Source organism: Gnatocerus cornutus, chromosome 1 (assembly GCF_029298725.1).
Source record: "Gnatocerus cornutus isolate USDA-ARS CGAHR chromosome 1, icGnaCorn1.1, whole genome shotgun sequence".
In the NCBI taxonomy this organism is placed as follows: domain Eukaryota; kingdom Metazoa; phylum Arthropoda; class Insecta; order Coleoptera; family Tenebrionidae; genus Gnatocerus; species Gnatocerus cornutus.
Genome location: NC_142233.1, coordinates 16,171,248 through 16,192,643, shown reverse-complemented (window position 1 = coordinate 16,192,643; position 21,396 = coordinate 16,171,248). Strand labels below are relative to the sequence as shown.

Sequence of the window (21,396 nt, the reverse complement as noted above, 5' to 3'; positions counted from 1 at the left end):
GGTTATGTTTTGTTGACGGCTGTCAGTGTGACAGACTGGTGTGAAGGTAGCGCACTAGTCACCGTCCCCACTATCAAGTTATTTGAATTTTACGTAGGTGAAGTTAGCTGAAGAACCTTGAGCGGATTTCAAATTTCAAACAAATGCAAATTTGATTGTAATTTGGCAAATTAACGTCAAAATTTGAGAACTAAAAATTTACTAGCCGCAACTTCAAACGCTTTTAATTCAGTTATTTATTGACGCACGTGGAAATGTCGCCTAGATTTGGATTCCGCGTGAAATTCTGCGTCAAATGAGCTATAATAACTGAATTGTACTTTAAAAATAAGCGAGCTACTGATAGTTTTAGTCGTGTATTTTTTCCAAAAAAAATCGAATTTTGAGCTTTCTGAATATCTAAGTACGCATTCTTAGCTAAAAAATCGCGAGAAAAACGATGACAAAAACTGTTTCTATCGATCTGTCGTAGTTTCCAAAATATTGATCACAAACTGTTTCAAACTTTCAAAAATTTGGCTCTCTGGCGACAACCCAAAATTTAAAACGATCATAACTCAGTTATTTGTTGACGGAAATAAAAAATTCTTGCGGTTTTGGATTCAGCATGGCATTTTGCGTAAAATGAGACCAAAATTTGTTAAGTTTGCTCAATAAATAAACGAACCATTGGCCAAAAACTGTTTTGAAAACGTCATTTTAGGGTGATTTTCAATCAATGTTTTCAAAATAAAAACGTCGTTTAATAGCTTTGGATTATACATCAGTCGAAAGAGGAGCTCGAAATCTATCTGTTGGCTAAATTTGAGATCGATCGGACAAATAGTTTACAAGCTATGGCCAAAAATAAAACAAATGAAAAATTTTCATCGTTTGAGTCGGAATTTTTTTTCGTGAAAAATCGACTATCGAATTTTGGGCTTTTGAGAACACTTTCTAACGTAAAATAAGCCGAGAAAAACAATGGCGCAAACCGCATATCAATATTTCAAATAGTTTCCGAGATATTTAACTTTAAAAATTACGAAAAATGAGAAAAAATGAAAATCAACTGTCCCAAATTTTGATCGGTCATAACTCCCTTATTTGTTGTCGGATCTAAATTTCAATCTCAGATTTGGAATCTGCGGAAAATTCTGCGTACACTGATGTAAATAACTTTAGTTTGCTCTAAAAAAATAAGCGAGATATCGATATCAGAAGTTTGGCATAGTTAAAGTCATAAATTTTTGCAAAAATTTGCAAATTTCGACTGTAGAAAAATCAAAAAACTATTTCTTATGTAAAAAATCGCGTGAAAAACGATGGCGCAAACCGCATCTCAATATCTGAAATAGTTTCCGAGATATCGAGCACGAATTGTTTTGAATCTTCAAAAATTTGGGCCTCTGGCGACAACCCAAAAATTCAAACGGCCATAACTCAGTTATTTGTTGACAAAAATTCAAAAATTCTTATGTTTTTGGATTCAGCGTGACATTCTGCGTAAAATAAGCCCAAAATTTGTTGGGTTTGCTTAATAAATAAACCAGACAATGGCCAAAAACTGTTTTGAAAACGTCAATTTTGAGTGATTTTCAATCAATATTTTCAAAATGAAAGCGACGTTTAATAGCTTAGAATTATACATCAGTCGAAAGAGGAGCTTAAAATCTATCTACTGGCCAAATTTGAGATCTATAGGTCAAATAGTTTGCGAGTTATGGGTAAAAATTAAAAAAAATGAAAAATTTTCATCGTTTGAGTCGCAATTTTTTTTCGCGAAAAATCGACTATCGAATTTTGGGCTTTTAAGCACTTTTTCTAACGTAAAATGAGCCGAGAAAAACGATGGCGCAAACCGCATCTCAATATCTCTAATAGTTTCCGAGATATTTAACTTTGAAAATTGGGAAAAATGAGAAAAAATGAAAATCAACTATCCGAAACTTTGATCGGCCATAACTCAGTTATTTGTTGTCGGATCTGAATTTAAATCCCAGATTTGGAATCTGCGTAAAATTCTGCGTTCACTGATGTATAATAACTCAAGTTTACTCTAAAAAATAAGCGAGATATCGATATGAGAAATTTGGTATAGTTTTAATCATGAATTTTCGCGAAAATTTGCAAATTTTGACTATTGGAATATCTAAAAACGATTTCTTATGTAAAAAATTGCGAGAAAAACGATGCCGTAAACCGCATTCCAATATCTGGAGTAGTGTCCGAGATATCGAGCATGAATTGTTTCGAACCTTCGAAAATTTGACCCTCTGACGACAACCCAAAATTTCAAACGGCCATAACTCGGTTATTTATTGAGAAATTTTAAAAAATTATTATATTTTTGGATTCAGCGTAAAATTCTGCGTAAAATGAGACCCAAATTTGTTGAGTTTGCTTAATAAATAAATGAGGTATTGGAAAAAAACTGTTTTGAAAACATCATTTTAGGGTGATTTTCAATCAATGTTTTCAAAATGAAAATGACGTTTAATAGCATTGAATTATACATCAGTCGAAAGAGGAGCTTAAAATCTATCTACTGGCCAAATTTGAGATCTATAGGACAAATAGTTTGCGAGTTATGGCTAAAAATTAAAAAAAATGAAAAATTTTCATCGTTTGAGTCGCAATTTTTTTTCGCGAAAAATCGACTATCGAATTTTGGGCTTTTGAGAACATTTTCTAACGTAAAATGAGCCGAGAAAAACGATGGCGCAAACCGCAGCTCAATATCTCTAATAGTTTCCGAGATATTTAACTTTGAAAATTGGGAAAAATGAGAAAAAATGAAAATCAATTATCCGAAACTTTGATCGGCCATAACTCAGTTATTTGTTGTCGGATCTGAATTTAAATCCCAGATTTCGAATCTGCGGAAAATTCTGCGTTCACCGATGTATAATAACTTAAGTTTACATTAAAAAATAAGCGACATATCGATATCAGCAAATTTGGCATAGTTTTAGTCATGAATTTTTGCGAAAATTTGCAAATTTCGACAGTGGAAAATTCAAAGAATTATTTCTTATGTAAAAAATCGCGAGAAAAACGATGGCGCAAACCGCATCTCAATATCTGAAACAGTTTCCGAGATATCGAGCACGAATTGTTTTGAACCTTCAAAAATTTGGCCCTCTGACGACAACCCAAAAATTCAAACGGCCATAACTCAGTTATTTGTTGACAAAAATTCAAAAATTTTTATGTTTTTGGATTCAGCGTGACATTCTGCGTAAAATGAGCTCAAATTTGTTGAGTTTACTTAATAAATAAATGAGACATTGTCAAAAAACTGTTTTGAAAACGTCATTTTAGGGTAATTTTCAGTCAATGTTTTCAAAATGAATACGACGTTTAATAGCTTTGAATTATACATCAATTAAAAGAGGGGCTCAAAATCTATTGACTGGCCAAATTTGAGAATGATCGGACAAATAGTTTACAAGCTATGGCCAAAAATAAAAAAAATGAAAAAATTTCATCGTTTGAGTCGGAATTTTTTTTCGCCAAAAATCGCCTATCAAATTTTGGGCTTTTAATAACATTTTCTAACGTTAAATGAGCCGAAAAAAAGAATGGCGCAAACCGCATCTCAATATCTGAAACAGTTTCCGAGATATCGAGCACGAATTGTTTTGAACCTTCAAAAATTTGGCCCTCTGACGACAACCCAAAAATTCAAACGGCCATAACTCAGTTATTTGTTGACAAAAATTCAAAAATTTTTATGTTTTTGGATTCAGCGTGACATTCTGCGTAAAATGAGCTCAAATTTGTTGAGTTTACTTAATAAATAAATGAGACATTGTCAAAAAACTGTTTTGAAAACGTCATTTTAGGGTAATTTTCAGTCAATGTTTTCAAAATGAATACGACGTTTAATAGCTTTGAATTATACATCAATTAAAAGAGGGGCTCAAAATCTATTGACTGGCCAAATTTGAGAATGATCGGACAAATAGTTTACAAGCTATGGCCAAAAATAAAAAAAATGAAAAAATTTCATCGTTTGAGTCGGAATTTTTTTTCGCCAAAAATCGCCTATCAAATTTTGGGCTTTTAATAACATTTTCTAACGTTAAATGAGCCGAAAAAAAGAATGGCGCAAACCGCATCTCATTATCTCAAATAGTTTTCGAGATATTTAGCTTTAAAAATTAAGAAAAATTAGAAAAAAATGAAAATCAACTATCCGAAACTTTGATCGGCCATAATTCAGTTATTTGTTGTCGGATTTGAATTTCAATTGCAGATTTGGAATCTGCGCAAGATTCTGCGTAAAATGAGCTAAAATAACATAAGCTTACTACAAAAAATAAGCGAGTTATTGACCTCAGAACATTGTTTTATTTAAAGACAATCAAAAATTTCCACCTTTTTCGATTATATTCCGTAGTTTTCGCAGTTTTTATTTTACAACAATCAAATTTAGTTAGTCTGTAATGTTTAATTTGTTTATTGACTGTGCTAAATTCCAAAACTTTAAAACTGGAGACAGAATTCTAGAAATTTTAATATCAAAGACGACCAAAAATTTCCGCCATTTTCTATTAAATTCCATAATTTTGTCAGTTTTCATCCTTAAACAGTTAAAACTAACGAGTTTACTGCCTTTAACCAATCTATTACTGTGCAAATAGTAAAATTTTAGAACAAGAAACAGAATTTTTAGAATATATTATTTTAAAAATCATCAAAATTTTCAACACATTCTATTAAGTGCCGTAATTTTGATAGTTTTCATCCTAAAACAGTAAAAATTGGAGAATTTACTGCCTTTGACCTGTTTATTACATGACCTAAATTCCAAAATTTTCGAACAAAAAACAGAATTTTTAGAAATTTTTATTTTGAAGACGACCAAAAATGTGCTATTAAAATCCTTAATTTTGTGAGTTTTTCTCCAAAAACATTAAAAAATTTTGGCGCATAAACTGTCTTTGACGTGTTTATTAACTGTGTTAAATTCCAAAATTTTAGAGCAAAATACAAAATTTTTAGAAATTTTAATTTTGAAAAAGGCCAAATTTTTTCATTATTTTCTATTAAATTCTATAATTTTAGCATTTTGCTCCCTAAAAAAGTAAAACTTAAAGAATTTACTGCTTGTTAATTAGCTGTGCTAAATTCCAAAATTTTAGAACGAAGGACAGAATCTTTAGAAATTTGTATTTTGAAAACGACCAAAATTTTCATCCATTTTCAATTAGACTCCGTCATTTTGTCAATTTTTATTATAAAACAGTAAAAATTAGAGAGTTTGATGTTTTTGATCTGGTTTATCAATTGTAGGTACTAAATTCCTAATTTTTAAAGCAACAAACGTAATTTTTAGAAATTTTTATTTTAGAAACGATCACAAATTTCCATCACTTTCTATTAAATTCCGTAACATTAGCAGTTTTTACGCCAAAACTGTAAAATTTGGCGACTTTACTGTCTCTAACACGCTAATTAACCGCGCTAAATTCCAAAATTTTAGGACAAAAAACAGACTTTTTAGAAATATTTATTTTGAAGACGACCGAAAATATCAACAATTTTTTCTTTGATACCGTAATTTTGACAGTTTTGATTCTAAAACAGAGTTCTTTGCGATTAACATGGTGCTAAATTTCAAAATTTTAGAACAAAAAATATAGCTTTTAGAAATTTTTATTTTGAAAACGATTAAGAATTTCCACCACTTTCTATTAAACTCCGTAATTTTGACATTTTGTTACCTAAAGCAATAAATTTTGAGCATCTACTGCCTTTGACCTGTTCATTAACTGTGCTAAATTTGAAATTTTTAGAACAAGAAACAAAATTTTTAAAAAATTTTATTTTAGAGTGGACTAAAAATTTCAAGAATTTGTTATAAAACTCTGTAATTTTGGGAGTTTTTATCGTAAAACCGTAAAAATTGGAGAATTTGCTACCTTAGACTTGTGTATCAATAGTGTTAAATTCCAAAATTTTAGAGCAACAAATGCAATTTTTAGAAATTTTTATTTTTAAAACGTTTAAAAAATGGCCACTACTTTCTTTTAAATTTCGTAACTTTGACAGTTTTCATCTCAAACTTGTAAAATTTGGCAAATTTACTGCTTTTAAGAATGTTAATAAATTGTGCTAAATTTCAAAATTTTAGAACAGAAGACAACATTTTTGGAAAATTTCATTTTGAATTCATCCAAAAATTTACATCACTTCTTATTAAACCCCGCAATTTTGACATTTTGTTACCTAAAGCAATAAAATTTTGAGCATTCACTGCCTTTGACTCGTCCATTAACTGTGCTAAATTTGAAAATTTTAGAAGAAGAAACAGAATTTTTAGAAATTTTTATTTTAAAGACGACCGAAAATATCAACAATTTTTTCTTTTATTTCGTAATTTTGGCAGTTTTTATTCTAAAACAGTAAAAATTGTAGAGTTTTTTGCCATTGACATGGTGCTAAATCTAAATTTTTAGAGCAAAAATTGTAGTTTTTACAAATTTTTATTTTGAAAATGATTAAAAATTTCCACCGCTTTCTATGAATTTCCGTAACATTGGGAGTTTTTATTCCAAAACAAGTAAAAATTGACGAATTTACTCTCTTTGAAATGTTTATCAACTGTGCTGAATTCCAAAATTTTAGACCAATACAAATTTTTGTTTTGAAAAGACGCCAAAAATTTTCCACAAACAATACTAATTTTCCCGCTCTTAAATTTTTCCCAGAAAATCAATAAATTTCCACTGTTTGTATCGCCCCGCTTGGTTACCACATTTCCGCCATCCCAGCAATGGAGAAGATCATCCGACCGGTCTTCACCCTCGAACTCAACTACAAACTCGTCCCCGGCCTCGTCACCATCGGCAAATACGACGGGACGCACCCCTGCCTGACCGCCGCCACCACCGCCGACAAGGTAACCACCCCCACTAAAACCCCCCTAACCCTCTTATTGTAGGTGTTGATTCACAGCCCCCACCGGAAGAACTCCACCATCGTCGGCAGAATCGTCTGGTCGGAATCCAACCGCGAAATCGCCACCCTTAACATCAACCAGTCGATTTCCGCCCTCACCGCGGGGGTGCTGCTTCCAGACGATGACAAAGACATTTTGGTCGTGGGGACGGAGACCCACATTCTTGCTTACCACGTGCACGACAACAAAGACGTGTTTTACAAGGAGTGTCCGGACGGTGTTAAAGCCATCACCATCGGGAGCTTCAAGGAGGCGAAGAACCAGGTGATTATGGTCGGTGGAAACTCTTCAGTTCATGGGTTTGACCACCAGGGTAACGAGGTCTTCTGGACAGCCGTTGGTGATGTCATCACGTCTTTGATCTTGATGGACTACAACAAAGACGGTTCCAACGAGGTGAGCTCTTCCTAAACTCACTTTTAGCTCAATTTTTGGGGTTAGTTGGTCGTCAGCTCCGAAGACTTCAACATCAACTAAATCAACTATATAAAACTTTAATCGGCCATAACTCAGTTATTTGTTGTCGAATGTGAATTTGGAATCTGCGGAAAATTCTGCGCCAAATGAGCTATAATAACGCAAGTTTACTTCAAAAATGAGCGAGATATCAATCTTAGAACTTTGACCTAATTTTAGTTATAAATTTTCCAAAAAAACTTAAGCTTTCGATTTTTGGAAAATCGTAAGAACGAATTCTTCCTAAATTTTTTATTAAATTCAGTTACTTAGAGATTTTGCTGACTTTTATCTGTTTATTTGTGCTAAATTCTAAATTTCTAGAGCAAAAGACAGAATTTTTAGAAATTTTCATTATGAAGACGACGAAAAACTTTTATCATTTACTTTTAAATTCCGTAATTTTTGGCAGTTTTTTTCCTAAAACAGAAAACATTAGAAAATATACTTCCTTTGGCTTGTTTATCAAGTGGACTAAATTCCAAAATTTTAGAACAAAAGATAGAATTTTTGAAAATTTGTATTTCAAAAACGATCAAAAATTTTCGCCACTTTCTATTAAACTCCGTAATTTTAGCAGTGTTTGTCTCAAAACATCAAAATCTAGTGAATTTACTATTTTTAACATAGTTAACAGTGCTAAATTACAAAATTTTAGAACAAAAAACAGAATTTTTAGAAATTTTTATTTTCAAATGTCCAAAAATTTGTATCACTTTATATTAAACCCCATAATTTTGGCATTTTGCTTCTTAAAACAATAAAACTTGTAGAGTTTGTTGCTTTTGGCCTGTTTATCAACTGCACTAAAGTCTAAAATTTTAGAACAAAAAACAGAATTTTTTGAAATTTTTATTTCAGACACCCAAAAATTTCCGCAATTTTTTATTAAAATCCTTAATTTTGTGAGTTTTTATCCAAAAAAATTTTTTGGCGAATTAACTGTCTTTGACGTGTTTATCAACTGTGCTAAATTTCAAAATTTTGAGCAAAAGACAAAATTTTTAGAAATTTTAATTTTGAAAACGTCCAAATTTTTCCATAACTGTGTATTGAATTCTAAAATTTTAGCATTTTGCTCCCTAAAAAAGTAAATCTTATTAGAGAATTTATTGCTTGTTAATTAGCTGTGCTAAATTCTAAAATTTTAGAACGAAAGACAGAATTTTTAGAAATTTTTATTTCAAAAACGACCATAATTTTCATCCATTCTCTATTAGACTTCGTAGTTTTGTCATTTTTTATCATAAAGCAGTAAAAATTAGAGAGTTTGCTGTTTTTAATCTGGTTTATCAACTGTACTAAATTTTAAATTTTTAGAGCAACAAACGTAATTTTTAGAAATTTTTATTTTAGAAACGATCTCAAATTTCCACCACTTTCTATTACATTCCGTAATTTTAGCAGTGTTTGTCTCAAAACATCAAAATTTAGTGAATTTACATCTGAATCTTAAACATAGTGAACAGTGCTAAATTACAAAATTTTAGAACAAAAAACAGAATTTTTAGAAATTTTTATTTTCAAATGTCCAAAAATTTGTATCACTTTATATTAAACCCCATAATTTTGGCATTTTGCTTCTTAAAACAATAAAACTAGTAGAGTTTGCTGCCTTTGGCCTGTTTATCAACTGCACTAAAGTCTAAAATTTTAGAACAAAAAACAGAATTTTTTGAAATTTTTATTTCAGACACCCAAAAATTTCCGCAATTTTCTATTAAAATCCTTTATTTTGTAAATTTTTATCCAAAAAATTTTTTTGGCGAATTAACTGTCTTTGACGTGTTTATCAACTGTGCTAAATTCCAAAATTTTAAGCAAAAGACAAAATTTTTAGAAATGTTAATTTTGAAAACGTCCAAATTTTTCCATAACTTTGTATTAAACTCCATAATTTTAACATTTTGCTCCCTAAAAGAGTAAAACTTGAAAAATTTACTGCTTGTTAATTAGCTGTGCTGAACTCTAAAATTTTAGAACGAAAGACAGAATTTTTAGAAATTTTTATTTCAAAATCGACCATAATTTTCATCCATTTTCTATTAGACTTCGTGGTTTTGTCATTTTTTGTCATAAAACAGTAAAAATTAGAGAGTTTGCTGTTTTTGATCTGGTTTATCAACTGTACTAAATTTCAAATTTTTACAGCAACAAACGTAATTTTTAGAAATTTTTATTTTAGAAACGATCACAAATTTCTACCACTTTCTATTAAACTTTCTTATTAAACTTTCTTCTATTAAAACTATTTTAGCAGTGTTTGTCTCAAAACATCAAAATTTAGTGAATTTACTATTTTTAACATAGTTAACAGTGCTAAATTACAAAATTTTAGAACAAAAAACAGAATTTTTAGAAATTTTTATTTTCAAATGTCCAAAAATTTCCATCACTTTCTATTAAACTCCATAATTTCGGCATTTTGCTTTTTAAAAAAATAAAACGTGTAGAGTATGCTGCCTTTGGCCTGTTTATCAACTGTACTAAATTTAAAATTTTAGAACAAAAAACATAATTTTTTGAAATTTTTATTTCAAAGACACCCAAAAATTTTCGCCATGTTCTATTAAAATCCTTAATTTTGTGAGTTTTTATCCAAAAACATTAAAATTTTTTGGCGAATTAACTATCTTTGACGTGTTTATCAACTGTGCTAAATTCTAAAATTTTAAAGCAAAGGACAAAATTTTTAGAAATTTTAATTTTGAAAACGTCCAAGTTTTTCCATTACTTTGTATTAAACTCCATAATTTTAACATTTTGCTCCCTAAAAGAATAAAACTTGGAAAATTTACTGCTTGTTATTTAGCTGTGCTAAATTCCAAAATTTTAGAACGAAAGACAGAATTTTTAGAAATTTTTATTTCAAAAACGACCAAAATTTTCATCCATTTTCTATTAGACTCCGTAATTTTGTCAATTTTTATCATAAGACAGTAAAAATTATATAGTTTGCTGTTTTTAATTTGGTTTATCAACTGTACTAAATTTTAAATTTTTAGAGCAACAAACGTAATTTTTAGAAATTTTTATTTTAGAAACGATCAAATTTTTCCACCACTTTCTATTAAATTTCGTAACTTTGGAAGTTTTTATCCCTAACTAGTAAAATTTGGCAAATTTACTGCTTTTAAAAATGTTAATAAATTGAGCTAAATTTCAAAATTTTAGAACATTAGACAACATTTTTGGAAATTTGCATTTTGAAATTATCCGAAAATTTACATCACTTTCTATTAAACTCCGTAATTTTGACATTTTGTTACCTAAAGCAATAAAATTTTGAGCATTCACTGCGTTTGACTGGTTCATTAACTGTGCTAAATTTGAAAATTTTAGAACAAGAAACAGAATTTTTAGAAATTTTTATTTTGAAGACGACTAAAAATTTCAAGAATTTTCTATATAATTCTGTAATTTTGGGAGTTTTCATCGTAAAACCGTAAAGATTAGAGAATTTGCTACCTTAAACATGTGTATCAACAGTGTTGAATTCTAAAATTTTAGAGCAACAAACGTAATTTTTAGAATTTTTTTTTTTGAAAACGTTTAAAAAATTCCCACCTCTTTCTATTAAATTCCGTAACTTGGGCAGTTTTTATCCCAAACTAGTAAAATTTGGCAAATTTACTGCTTTTAGGAATGTGCTAAATTCCAAAATTTTAGAACAAATGACAATATTTTTAGAAAATTTTATTCTGAAATCATCCAAAAATTTACATCACTTTCTATTAAACTCCGTAATTTTGACATTTTGTTATCTCAAGCAATAATATTTTGAGCATTTTGACTTGTTTAGAACAGAAAACAAAATTTTTAGAAATTTATATTTTAAAGACGACCAAAAATTTCAAGAATTTTCTATAAAACTCTGTAATTTTGGGAGTTTTCATCGTAAAACCGTACAAATTAGAGAATTTGATACCTTCAACCTGTGTATCAACAGTGTCAAATTCCAAAATTTTAGAGCAACAAACGTAATTTTTAGAAATTTTTATTTTGAAAACGTTTAAAAAAATTCCACCCTTTTCTATTAGATTCCGTAACTTTGGCAGTTTTTATCCCAAACTAGTAAAATTTGGCAAATTTACTGCTTTTAAGAATGTCAATAAATTGAGTTAAATTTCAAAATTTTAGAACATAAGACAACATTTTTGGAAATTTTCATTTTGAAATCATTTAAAAATTTACATCACTGTCTATTAAACTCCGTAATTTTGACATTTTGTTACCTAAAGCAAGCAAATTTTGAGTATTTACTGCTTTTGACTCGTTCATTAATTGTGCTAAATTTGAAAATTTTAGAACGTGAAACAGAACTTTTAGAAACTTTTATTTTGAAGACGACCAAAAATTTCAACAAATTTCTATAAAACTCTGTAATTTTGGGAGTTTGCATCGTAAAACCGTGAAAACTGAAGAATTTGCTACCTTAGACCTGTGTTAAATTCCAAAATTTTAATGTAATTTTTTAGAATTTTTAATTTTGAAAATGTTTAAAAAATTGCCACCACTTTCTTTTAAATTCCGTAAGTTTTAGCAGTTTTTATTCCAGAAAAAATTGACAAATTTACTATTTTTGACTTGCTTATCAACTGTGCTAAATTCCAAAATTTTAGGCTAAAAAATAAAATTTTTACAAATTTTTACAAATTTTCCGAATTCTTCACTTAGTGATTTTCGTGGGTTTAGTTGGTCGTCAGCTCCGAAGACTTCAACATCCGCGTCTTCAAAGGCGACCAAGTCCTCGCCGAGCACGTGGAGACGGAAGTGGTGACGGGCCTGGTGGTCCTCCCAGAGAACCGATTCGCCTATTCCGTCTCCAACGGCACTGTTGGAGTGTACGAGCAAGACCTCCGCCTGTGGAGGGTCAAATCCAAGCACTTCGCCATCTCCATGCAGAGCTACGACCTCCTGGGGCAAGGCGCCTCGCAACTCATCACCGGCTGGTCCAACGGGAAGATCGACTGCCGTTCGGTCAAAACCGGAGAAGTTCTTTTTAAGGACACCATGAACTCCGGAGTGGCGGGAGTTGTGGAGGGCGACTACCGCTCCATTGGGAAGACGGATGTTATTTGCGCCTCCAGCGAGGGGGAAGGTGCGTGCAGAGTTCTTCAAGGGTGGTTTTATGAAAGGGTGGTTTTAGTTCGAGGGTATACGACGACGAAGTCGCTGTCCACTCCTCCGGGGACGGGGCTGGAGCAGGAGACTGTGAGGGAGTTGTTGGCGAGGAAGCAGGCGCTTCTTCTGGAGATGAAGCATTATGACAATAATACGAGGTATAATGAGAATGCGATGGGTCAGATGGAGAGTTATGAGAGTAATGGGGTCATTCCGGCGAATACGAGGCTGCAGATTGGGATTGCCACCACCGAAGAGGACAAGGAGGCGAGGAAAGTAAGGAATTTTCTTTAAACTCCTCTAACTTTGACAATTTTAATGCAAAAATTGTGAAATTTGGAGGCCTGATAGCTTTAGAGACTCTTTTTGACTGTGCTAAATTGGAAAATTTTACTACAAAAAACACAAATTGTAGATAGTTTTGATTTTGGGGCGAACAAAATCTTTCAAAATTGTTGTTTAGGTCTGTAACTCTACCGATTTTAATGCTAAAAGTATAAAATTTAAAGGGTTTACTACTTTAAGGACTCTAATTGACTGTGCTAAATTAGAAAATTTTAGAACAAAAAACAGAAATTCCAGATAATTTTTATTTTAGGGCAAGCAGAATTTTCAAAGTATAAAATGTGTAGGCTTAACTACTTTAAGGGCTCTAAATAACTGTCTCAAAATACAAAATTTTAGAACAAGAAATGCAAATTTTAGAAATTTTTATTCTGGAGCGAGCAGAATTTTAAAAAAAATTTGTCAAAATTTGTAACTCTGCTGATTTTAATGCTAAAAGTATAAAATGTGGAGACTTTACCATTTTAAAGGCTCTAATTGTCTGTGCTAAGTTACAAAATTTTAGAACAATAAACAGAAATTCTAGATAATTTTTATTTTGGTTAGAACAAAACTTTTCAAAATTTTTGTTAACGTTTGTAACTCTGCCGATTTTAATGCTAAAAGTATAAAATTTAGAGACTTTACCACTTTAAAGGCTCTAATTGACTGTGCCAAATTACAAAATTTTAGAACAATAAACAAAAATTCTAGATAATTTTGATTTTGATGCGAACAGAATTTTTCAAAATTTTTGCGCAAGTTTGTAACTCTGCCGATTTTAACGTTTAAAGTATAAAATTTGGAAGCTTAACTACTTTAAGGGCTCTAAATAACTGTCTCAAAATACAAAATTTTAGAACAAGAAATGCAAATTTTAAAATTTTTTATTTTGGAGAAAGCAGAATTTTTAAAAAATTTTGTCAAAATCTGAAACTCTGCCGATTTTAATGCTAAAAGTATAAAATTTGGAGACTTTACCACTTTAAAAGTTCTAATTGACTGTGCTAAATTACAAAATTTTAGAACAATTAAACAGAAATTCTAGATATTTTTGATTTTGGTGCAAACAAAATTTTTCAAATTTTTTTTGTTTAAGTGTGTAACTCTGCCGATTTTAACGTTCAAAGTATAAAATTTGGAGGCTTAACTACTTTAAGGGCTCCAAATAACTGTCACAAAATACAAAATTTTAGAACAAAAAAAACAAATTTTCGAAATTTTTATTTTGGAGCGAGCAGAATTTAAAAAAAAAAATGTCAAAATCGGTGACTGCTGATTTTAATACTAAAAGTATAAAATCTAGAGACTTTACTATTTTAAAGGCTTTAATTGAGTGTGCTAAATTACAAAATTTTAGAAATTTGTATTTAGAGTTAGCAGAATTTTAAAAAATTTTGTCAAAATCCGTAACTCTGCCGATTTTAATGCTAAAAGTATAAAATTAGGAGGCTTTACTATTTTAGGGGCTCTAATTGACTGTGCTGAACTAGAAAATTTTAGAACAAAAAACAGAAATTCTAGATAATTTTTATTTTGGTGAGAGCAAAATTTTTCAAATTTTTGTTTAAGTCTGTAACTCTGCCGATTTTAATGCTAAAAGTATAAAATTTAGAGGCCTTACTATTTTAAAAGTTCTAATTGACTGTGTTAAGTTAGAACATTTTTGAACAAAAAACAAAAATTCTAGATCATTTTTATTTTGGAGCAAACTGAGCTTTTCAAAAATGTTTGTTAAAGTCAGTAACTCTGTCGATTTTAACGCTAAAAGTATAAAATTTTGAGGTTTCACTACTTTACGGTCTCTAAATAACTGTCACAAAATACAAAATTTTAGAACTAAAAATGCAAATTTTCGAAATTTTTATTTTGGAGCGAGCAGAATTTTTAAAAAAAATTGTCAAAATCGGTGACTCTGCCGATTTTAATACTAAAAATATAAAATCTAGAGACTTTACTATTTTAAAGGCTCTAATTGAGTGTGCTAAATTACAAAATTTTAGAAATTTGTATTTAGAGTTAGCAGAATTTTAAAAAAATTTGTCAAAATCCGTAACTCTGCCGATTTTAATGCTAAAAGTATAAAATTTGGAGGCTTTACTATTTTAGGGGCTCTAATTGACTGTGCTGAACTAGAAAATTTTAGAACAAAAAACAGAAATTCTAGATAATTTTTATTCTGGTGAGAGCAAAATTTTTAAAAAAAAATTGTCAAAATCCGTAACTCTGCCGATTTTAATGCTAAAAGTATAAAATTTGGAGGCTTTACTATTTTAGGGGCTCTAATTGACTGTGCTGAACTAGAAAATTTTAGAACAAAAAACAGAAATTCTAGATAATTTTTATTTTGGTGAGAGCAAAATTTTTCAAATTTTTGTTTTAGTCTGTAACTCTGCCGATTTAAATGCTAAAAGTATAAAATTTAGAGGCCTTACTATTTTAAAAATTCTAATTGACTGTGTTAAGTTAGAACATTTTTGAACAAAAAACAGAAATTCTAGATCATTTTTATTTTGGAGCAAACTGAGCTTTTCAAAAATGTTTGTTAAAGTCAGTAACTCTGTCGATTTTAACGCTAAAAGTATGAAATTTGGAGGTTTCACTACTTTACGGTCTCTAAATAACTGTCACAAAATACAAAATTTTAGAACAAAAAATGCAAATTTTCGAAATTTTTATTTTGGAGCGAGCAGAATTTAAAAAAAAAATTGTCAAAATCGGTGACTGCCGATTTTAATACTAAAAGTATAAAATCTAGAGACGTTACTATTTTAAAGGCTTTAATTGAGTGTGCTAAATTACAAAATTTTAGAAATTTGTATTTAGAGTTAGCAGAATTTTAAAAAATTTTGTCAAAATCCGTAACTCTGCCGATTTTAATGCTAAAAGTATAAAATTTGGAGGCTTTACTATTTTAGGGGCTCTAATTGACTGTGCTGAACTAGAAAATTTTAGAACAAAAAACAGAAATTCTAGATAATTTTTATTTTGGTGAGAGCAAAATTTTTTAAAATTTTTGTTAACGTCTGTTACTCTGCCGATTTTAATGCTAAAAGTATAAAATTTAGAGACTTTACCACTTTAAGGGCTCTAATTGACTGTGCTAAATTACAAAATTTTAGAACAATAAACAGAAATTCTAGATAATTTTGATTTTTAGAGCGACTTCAAAATGCACAAGTTTCCTAGCTCTGACAATTTTAATGCAAAAATTATGAAGTTTGTGCTCTCTACTACATCAGAGATTCTAACTAACTGTGCTAATTTTAAAATTATAAAAAAAATAATAAAAATTTTAGAAAATTTTATTTTATGCGCGAACCGTATTTTCCAAAATTTTTATTAAATTCGATAGCTCTGCCAGTTTTAATGCTAGAAAAATGAAATTACAGGGAGTTATTGAAAACAATTTGCTTATTAATTGTGTCTAATTACATAATTTACCAACAAGAAATAAAAATTTTAGAATTTTTAAAAATTTTTATTTTGTGAACGACTTAAAAATGCACAAATTGTTATTATTAAATTTCATAACTCTGACATTTTTAACGCAAAAACTCTGAAATTTATAGGCTTTGCTACTTTAGAAACTCTTATTAACTGTGCTTAATTTGAAAATTTTAGAACAAACAAAAGAAATTATATTTTTGGAGAAAATCGTATTTTCGAAAATTTATATTAAATTCTGTAACTCTGGTATTTTTATTGCAATAAAATTAAAATTTTGGGGAATTATTAAAAAGGATATGCTTATCAACTGTGTTAAATTTAATAATTTTAGAACAAAAATTTTTTTAGAAATTCTCAAGAAGATCTCAAAATGCACAAATTTTAGAGCAAAAAACACTAAATTTAGAAAATTTTATTTTGGGAGTGAACCGTATTGTTCAAAATTTTTAACTAAATTTGTAACTTGCCAATTTTGATGTGATGCTAGAAGAACGAAATTTCAGGCAGTTATCAAAACCTGCTTATTAACGATACCAATTTACATAATTTTAGAATAAAATTCCTAAAATTTTATTTTTTAAAAGGACCTGAAAATGCCCAAATTGCTCATAAAATTCTCTAATTCTAACATTTTTAACGCAAAAAGTATAAAATTCGGAAGTTTTACTTCTTTGGAGGCTCTAATTATGTGTACTAAATTAGAAATTTTTAGAACAAAAACAATAATTTTTTGAAATTTTTAATCTTAGCACGCTCTCAAAATGCACAAAATTGCTTTTAAAATTCTCTAATTCTGACATTTTTAACGCAAGAACTCTGAAATTTGTAGGCTTTGCTACGTTAGAAGCTCTAATTAACTGTGATAAATTAGAAAGTTTAAAAACAAAAACGATCAATGTTAGAAATATTTACTTTTAGAACGCCCTTAAAATGAATAATTTGCTCTTAGAATTCTCTTATTCTAGCATTTTTAACGCAAAAAGTATGAAATTTGGAGGCTTTACTCCTTTAGAAGCTTTAATTAACTGTGCTAAATTAAAAAAATTTAAAACAAAAACGACAAATTTTAGAAATTTTTACTTTTAGAACGCACTCAAAATGCACAAATTGCTTTTAAAATCCTCTAATTCTACCATTTTTAACGCAAAAAGTATGAAATTAAAAGGGTTTACTCCTTAAGAAGCTTTAATTAACTGTGCTAAATTAAAAAAATTTAAAACAAAAACGACAAATTTTAGAAATTTTTACTTTTAGAACGCCCTCAAAATGAATAATTTGCCCTTAAAATTCTCTAATTCTGGCATTTTTAACGCAAAAAGTATAAAATTTGGAGACTATACTCATTAAAAAGTTCTAACTAACTGTGCTAAATTAAAAAAAATGTAGAACAAAAACTATAAATTTTAGAAATTTTTATTTTTAAAACGACCTCATAATCCACAAATTGCTTTCCAAATCTCACAACTTTAAGAATTTTTGAGCAAAAAGTGTGAAATTTTGGGACTTTATTGCTTTTAAGCCTGTGCTAAACTGTGTTAACTGTGCTAAACTAGAAAATTTTAGAAAAAATAATGCACTCATTAGAATATTTTCTTTTTGAAGGAAACTGCATTTTCCAAATTTTTTAAGAATTTTTCCAGCTCTGTTATTATTAATGTTAAAAAAACACGAAATTTCACAATATTATTAAAATTAATATACTTATTTAATATAATGCTTAGTTTCAAAATAAATAAAAAATTATGCACAATTATTCAAACTCAAAAATTATGAAATTTAAGAGATTTGCAACTATCAACATATCAATCAGCTAAGACAAATTTCAAAATTTTTGAACAAAAACGATAAATTTTAGAAGTTTTTATTTTTAGAACGACCTCAAAATGCACAAATTGCTTTAAATGCCATAACTCTTACAATTTTAATAAAAAAATTATGAAATTTGGAGGTTTTACTACTTAAAAGGTTATAAGTAGCTGTGTTAAATTAAAAAAGTTTAAAACAAAAATCACAAATTTTAGAATTTTTCAAAATTTTTATTAAATTTTGTAACTATGCCAATTTTAATGCTAGAAGAACAAAATTTTAGGACATTATTAAAAACAATATGCTTATTAACGAGGCTAAATTACATAATTTTAGAACCAGAAATAAAAAAAAATTTTAGAAATTTCTGTTTTTAGAACAACCTCAAAATGCACAAACTGCTATTTAATTACATAACTCTGACATTTTTGACGCAAAAAGTATAAAATTTGTAGGCTTTGTTTCTTCACTGGCTCTAATTCACTGTGCTAAATTAGAAAATTGTAGAACAAAAAACACAAATTTTAGAAATTTTCTTTCAGGAGCAAAACCGTGTTTTCCAAAATTTTTATTAAATTTTGTAACTCTGCTAATTTTAATCTTAGAAAAATAAAATTTAAGCAAATGATTAAAAGCGAAAGACTTATTAACTGTGAAGAATTACATAATTTTAGAACAACGAACAAACATTATAGACTTTACTACTTTAGAGACTTTATTAAGAAAATTTGATCACTTTTAGAAACAGGTGGAGATTTACGTTTCGACCAACAACAGCACCATCATCAGAGCCGTGATCATCTTCGCCGAAGGAATCTTCAAGGGGGAAACCCACGTCGTTCACCCCCCCAACTCCAAACTGGGCTCGGACATCCTCATCCCCCTCAACATACCAAGAGACGTCCCCATGGACATCCACATCAAGGTAAAACCTCCCCCAAACAACCCCCCATTGTTATCTTCTTATCGCAGGCCTTGGTCGGCTACCCCAACAGCGTCCAATACCACGTCTTTGAAATAACCCGCCAACTCCCCCGCTTCTCCATGTACTCCCTCCTCCCAACATCGAAAAAATCCGAAAGTTTCGTCGAATTCCGCATCAACGACAGACTCCAGAGGATCTGCATGTGGATCAACCAAAGCTTCCTCCTGCCTTCGGACTTGGAAGCGGACGGGGCGAGTCTGAAAGTTCAGATGAAGTGTCTTCGGGATTCTTCTGAGTTGACGATGGTGTTTGATTCTTCAGGAAGCGCAGTTTTCCACACGGAGAACATGGCGCTGGCTGCTGATTTAACACAGTCTCTGGCTGGGTTCTTGAAGATCGAAGACTTGGAGTCGAAGGTTTCCTTTCCGAAGGAAGAGGAGAACTTGAGGGCGTGGATGGAAAAACTCAATGAAATCCAAGACGCGCGGTTGAGGCTTGGGACGGATGTCGCTGATCGGTTGGGGCAAATCCGCGCGTTTGTTGTGCGCGCTGAAGACAGCCGACTCAACGATTTGTGAGTAGAAACCTGTAATACCGACTAACGGCGCTCATTGCTTTATTGACAGGGAAGAGATGCCCAAGTACTACAATGAGCTCAACAAACTCAATAAAGAGCTAATTAGCAGTTACAATATCCGTCTGCATAATTATAATGAAGGCTTGGAGACGATGAAGAATGTTAATTCGGTGATTCAAAGAGCTTCGAGACTAAGAGGTGCGTTGGTTGGTAGGACTGGAAGTACGACTGTTAATTTTTGGTTTTCAGTGGGGCCCAAGTCAGCAAGTATGATCAATTATTGTCGTTTGGCAATTAAAAATAATAATATTGAAGGTCTTGTTAAGATTATTCGCACTGGGGAGATGTAATGTTGACTTTATTAACTTGTTTTTTTCTTTATATTGTTTAATAAAGATTTTAGTAAAGGTATTCAAGGTTTTATTTGTAGCATAAGTATGTATTTTATTGATTAATGATTGGAAAATTTAAACAGCTCCAACTGGTTGATTTTCTTAAAAAATTCTTTATAATTATTAGTTTTGACATGCTAACCAGCTGTGCGAAATTACAAAATTTTGAAACAAAGAATAACAATTTCAGAAATTTTTATTTTAGAGACTAACTCAAAATTTTTCAATTTTTTTTGTAAAAAACTATAACTTTGACAGTTTTATTGCTAAAATCTTCATAATTTTCAGATTTTATTATTATCATTACGTCTACCAACTGTGCAAATTACAAAATTTTAAATCAACAAATAATAATTTTAGAGAGTTTTATTTTTGAGTCTAACTCGAAATTTTCCAATGTTTTTTATAAAAATCCGTAACTTTAGCATTTTATTGCTAAAATCTTCATAATTTTGAGGTTTTATAATCTTCATCACGTCTATCAACTGTGCAAAGTTACAAAATTTTAGAACAAAGAATGACAATTTTAGAAATTTTATTTTTGAGACTAACTCGGAATTTTTAAAAATTTTTGTAAATATTTGTAACTTTGACAGTTTTATTGCTAAAATCTTCAAATTTTGAGATATTATTAATTTAATCACGTCTACCAACTGTACAAAATTACAAAATTTTAGAACGACAAATAACAATTTTAGTAATTTTTATTTTTGCAAGGAAACAGTTTTTCAATTTTTCTATAAAATTTCGCAACTTTCACAGTTTTATTGTTACATCTATCAAATTTTGTGAGTTCATTATTTTAAACACGTCTACCAACTGAAATTACAAAATTTTAGAAAAGTGAATAAGAATTTTAGAAATTTTTATTTTTGAGACTAACTAAAAACTTTTCAATTTTTTTTATAAAAATTTGTAACTTCGGCAGTTTTGTTGCTAAAATCTTCAAATTTTAAGATTTTATTATTTTTATCACGTTTATCCAACTGTGCAAACTGCAAAATTTTAGATCAACAAATAATAATTTTAGAAAGTTTTATTTTTGAGTCTAACTCAAAATTTTCCACTTTTTTTTATAAAAATCCGTAACTTTGACAGTTTTATTGCTAAAGTCTTCAATTTTTAAGATTTTACAATATTCATCACGTCTACCAACTGTGCAAAATTACAAAATTTTAGAACAAAAAATAACAATTTTAGAAATTTTTATTTTTGCGAGAAACCAAAAATTTCTCAATTTTTCTATAAAATTTCAGTTTTCTAGTTAAATCCATGAAAATTTTTGAGTTTATTATTTTGGACACGTCTACCAACTGCGCAAAATTACAAAACTTTACAACAACAAATAACAATTTTAGAAATTTTTATTTTTGCAAGGAACCAGAAATTTCTC

At 29.6% G+C, this 21,396-nt stretch overlaps 1 protein-coding gene across 2 annotated transcripts; it reads left to right on the top strand.

Annotated features, from left to right (window-relative positions):
- The first annotated feature begins 6 nt into the window (after positions 1 to 6).
- On the top strand, positions 7 to 20,022 carry LOC148180544 (BBSome complex member BBS2-like). Of its 2 annotated transcripts, XM_088050193.1 has the most exons (9): positions 7 to 93; positions 6,699 to 6,889; positions 6,932 to 7,345; positions 12,101 to 12,506; positions 12,555 to 12,805; positions 18,852 to 19,034; positions 19,082 to 19,608; positions 19,661 to 19,809; positions 19,861 to 20,022. In XM_088050193.1, the coding sequence occupies exons 2-9, from the start codon at positions 6,764 to 6,766 to the stop codon at positions 19,959 to 19,961; spliced, it is 2,157 nt and encodes a 718-aa protein (XP_087906319.1). In that variant the 5' UTR covers positions 7 to 93; positions 6,699 to 6,763; the 3' UTR covers positions 19,962 to 20,022. The 2 variants fall into 2 exon arrangements, with proteins under 2 accessions (XP_087906319.1, XP_087906318.1); XM_088050192.1 differs by lacking the exon at positions 7 to 93 and having other exon boundaries at positions 6,393 to 6,889.
- The last annotated feature ends 1,374 nt before the right edge of the window (positions 20,023 to 21,396 follow it).

Coding starts and splice junctions, on each gene's coding strand:
- LOC148180544 (XM_088050193.1), top strand. CDS start 6,764: ATGGAGAAGATCATCCGACCGGTCTTCACCCTCGAACTCAACTACAAA. Junction 12,806..18,851: donor AGGACAAGGAGGCGAGGAAA/GTAAGGAATTTT, acceptor GATCACTTTTAG/AAACAGGTGGAGATTTACGT. Junction 19,035..19,081: donor CCATGGACATCCACATCAAG/GTAAAACCTCCC, acceptor TTCTTATCGCAG/GCCTTGGTCGGCTACCCCAA.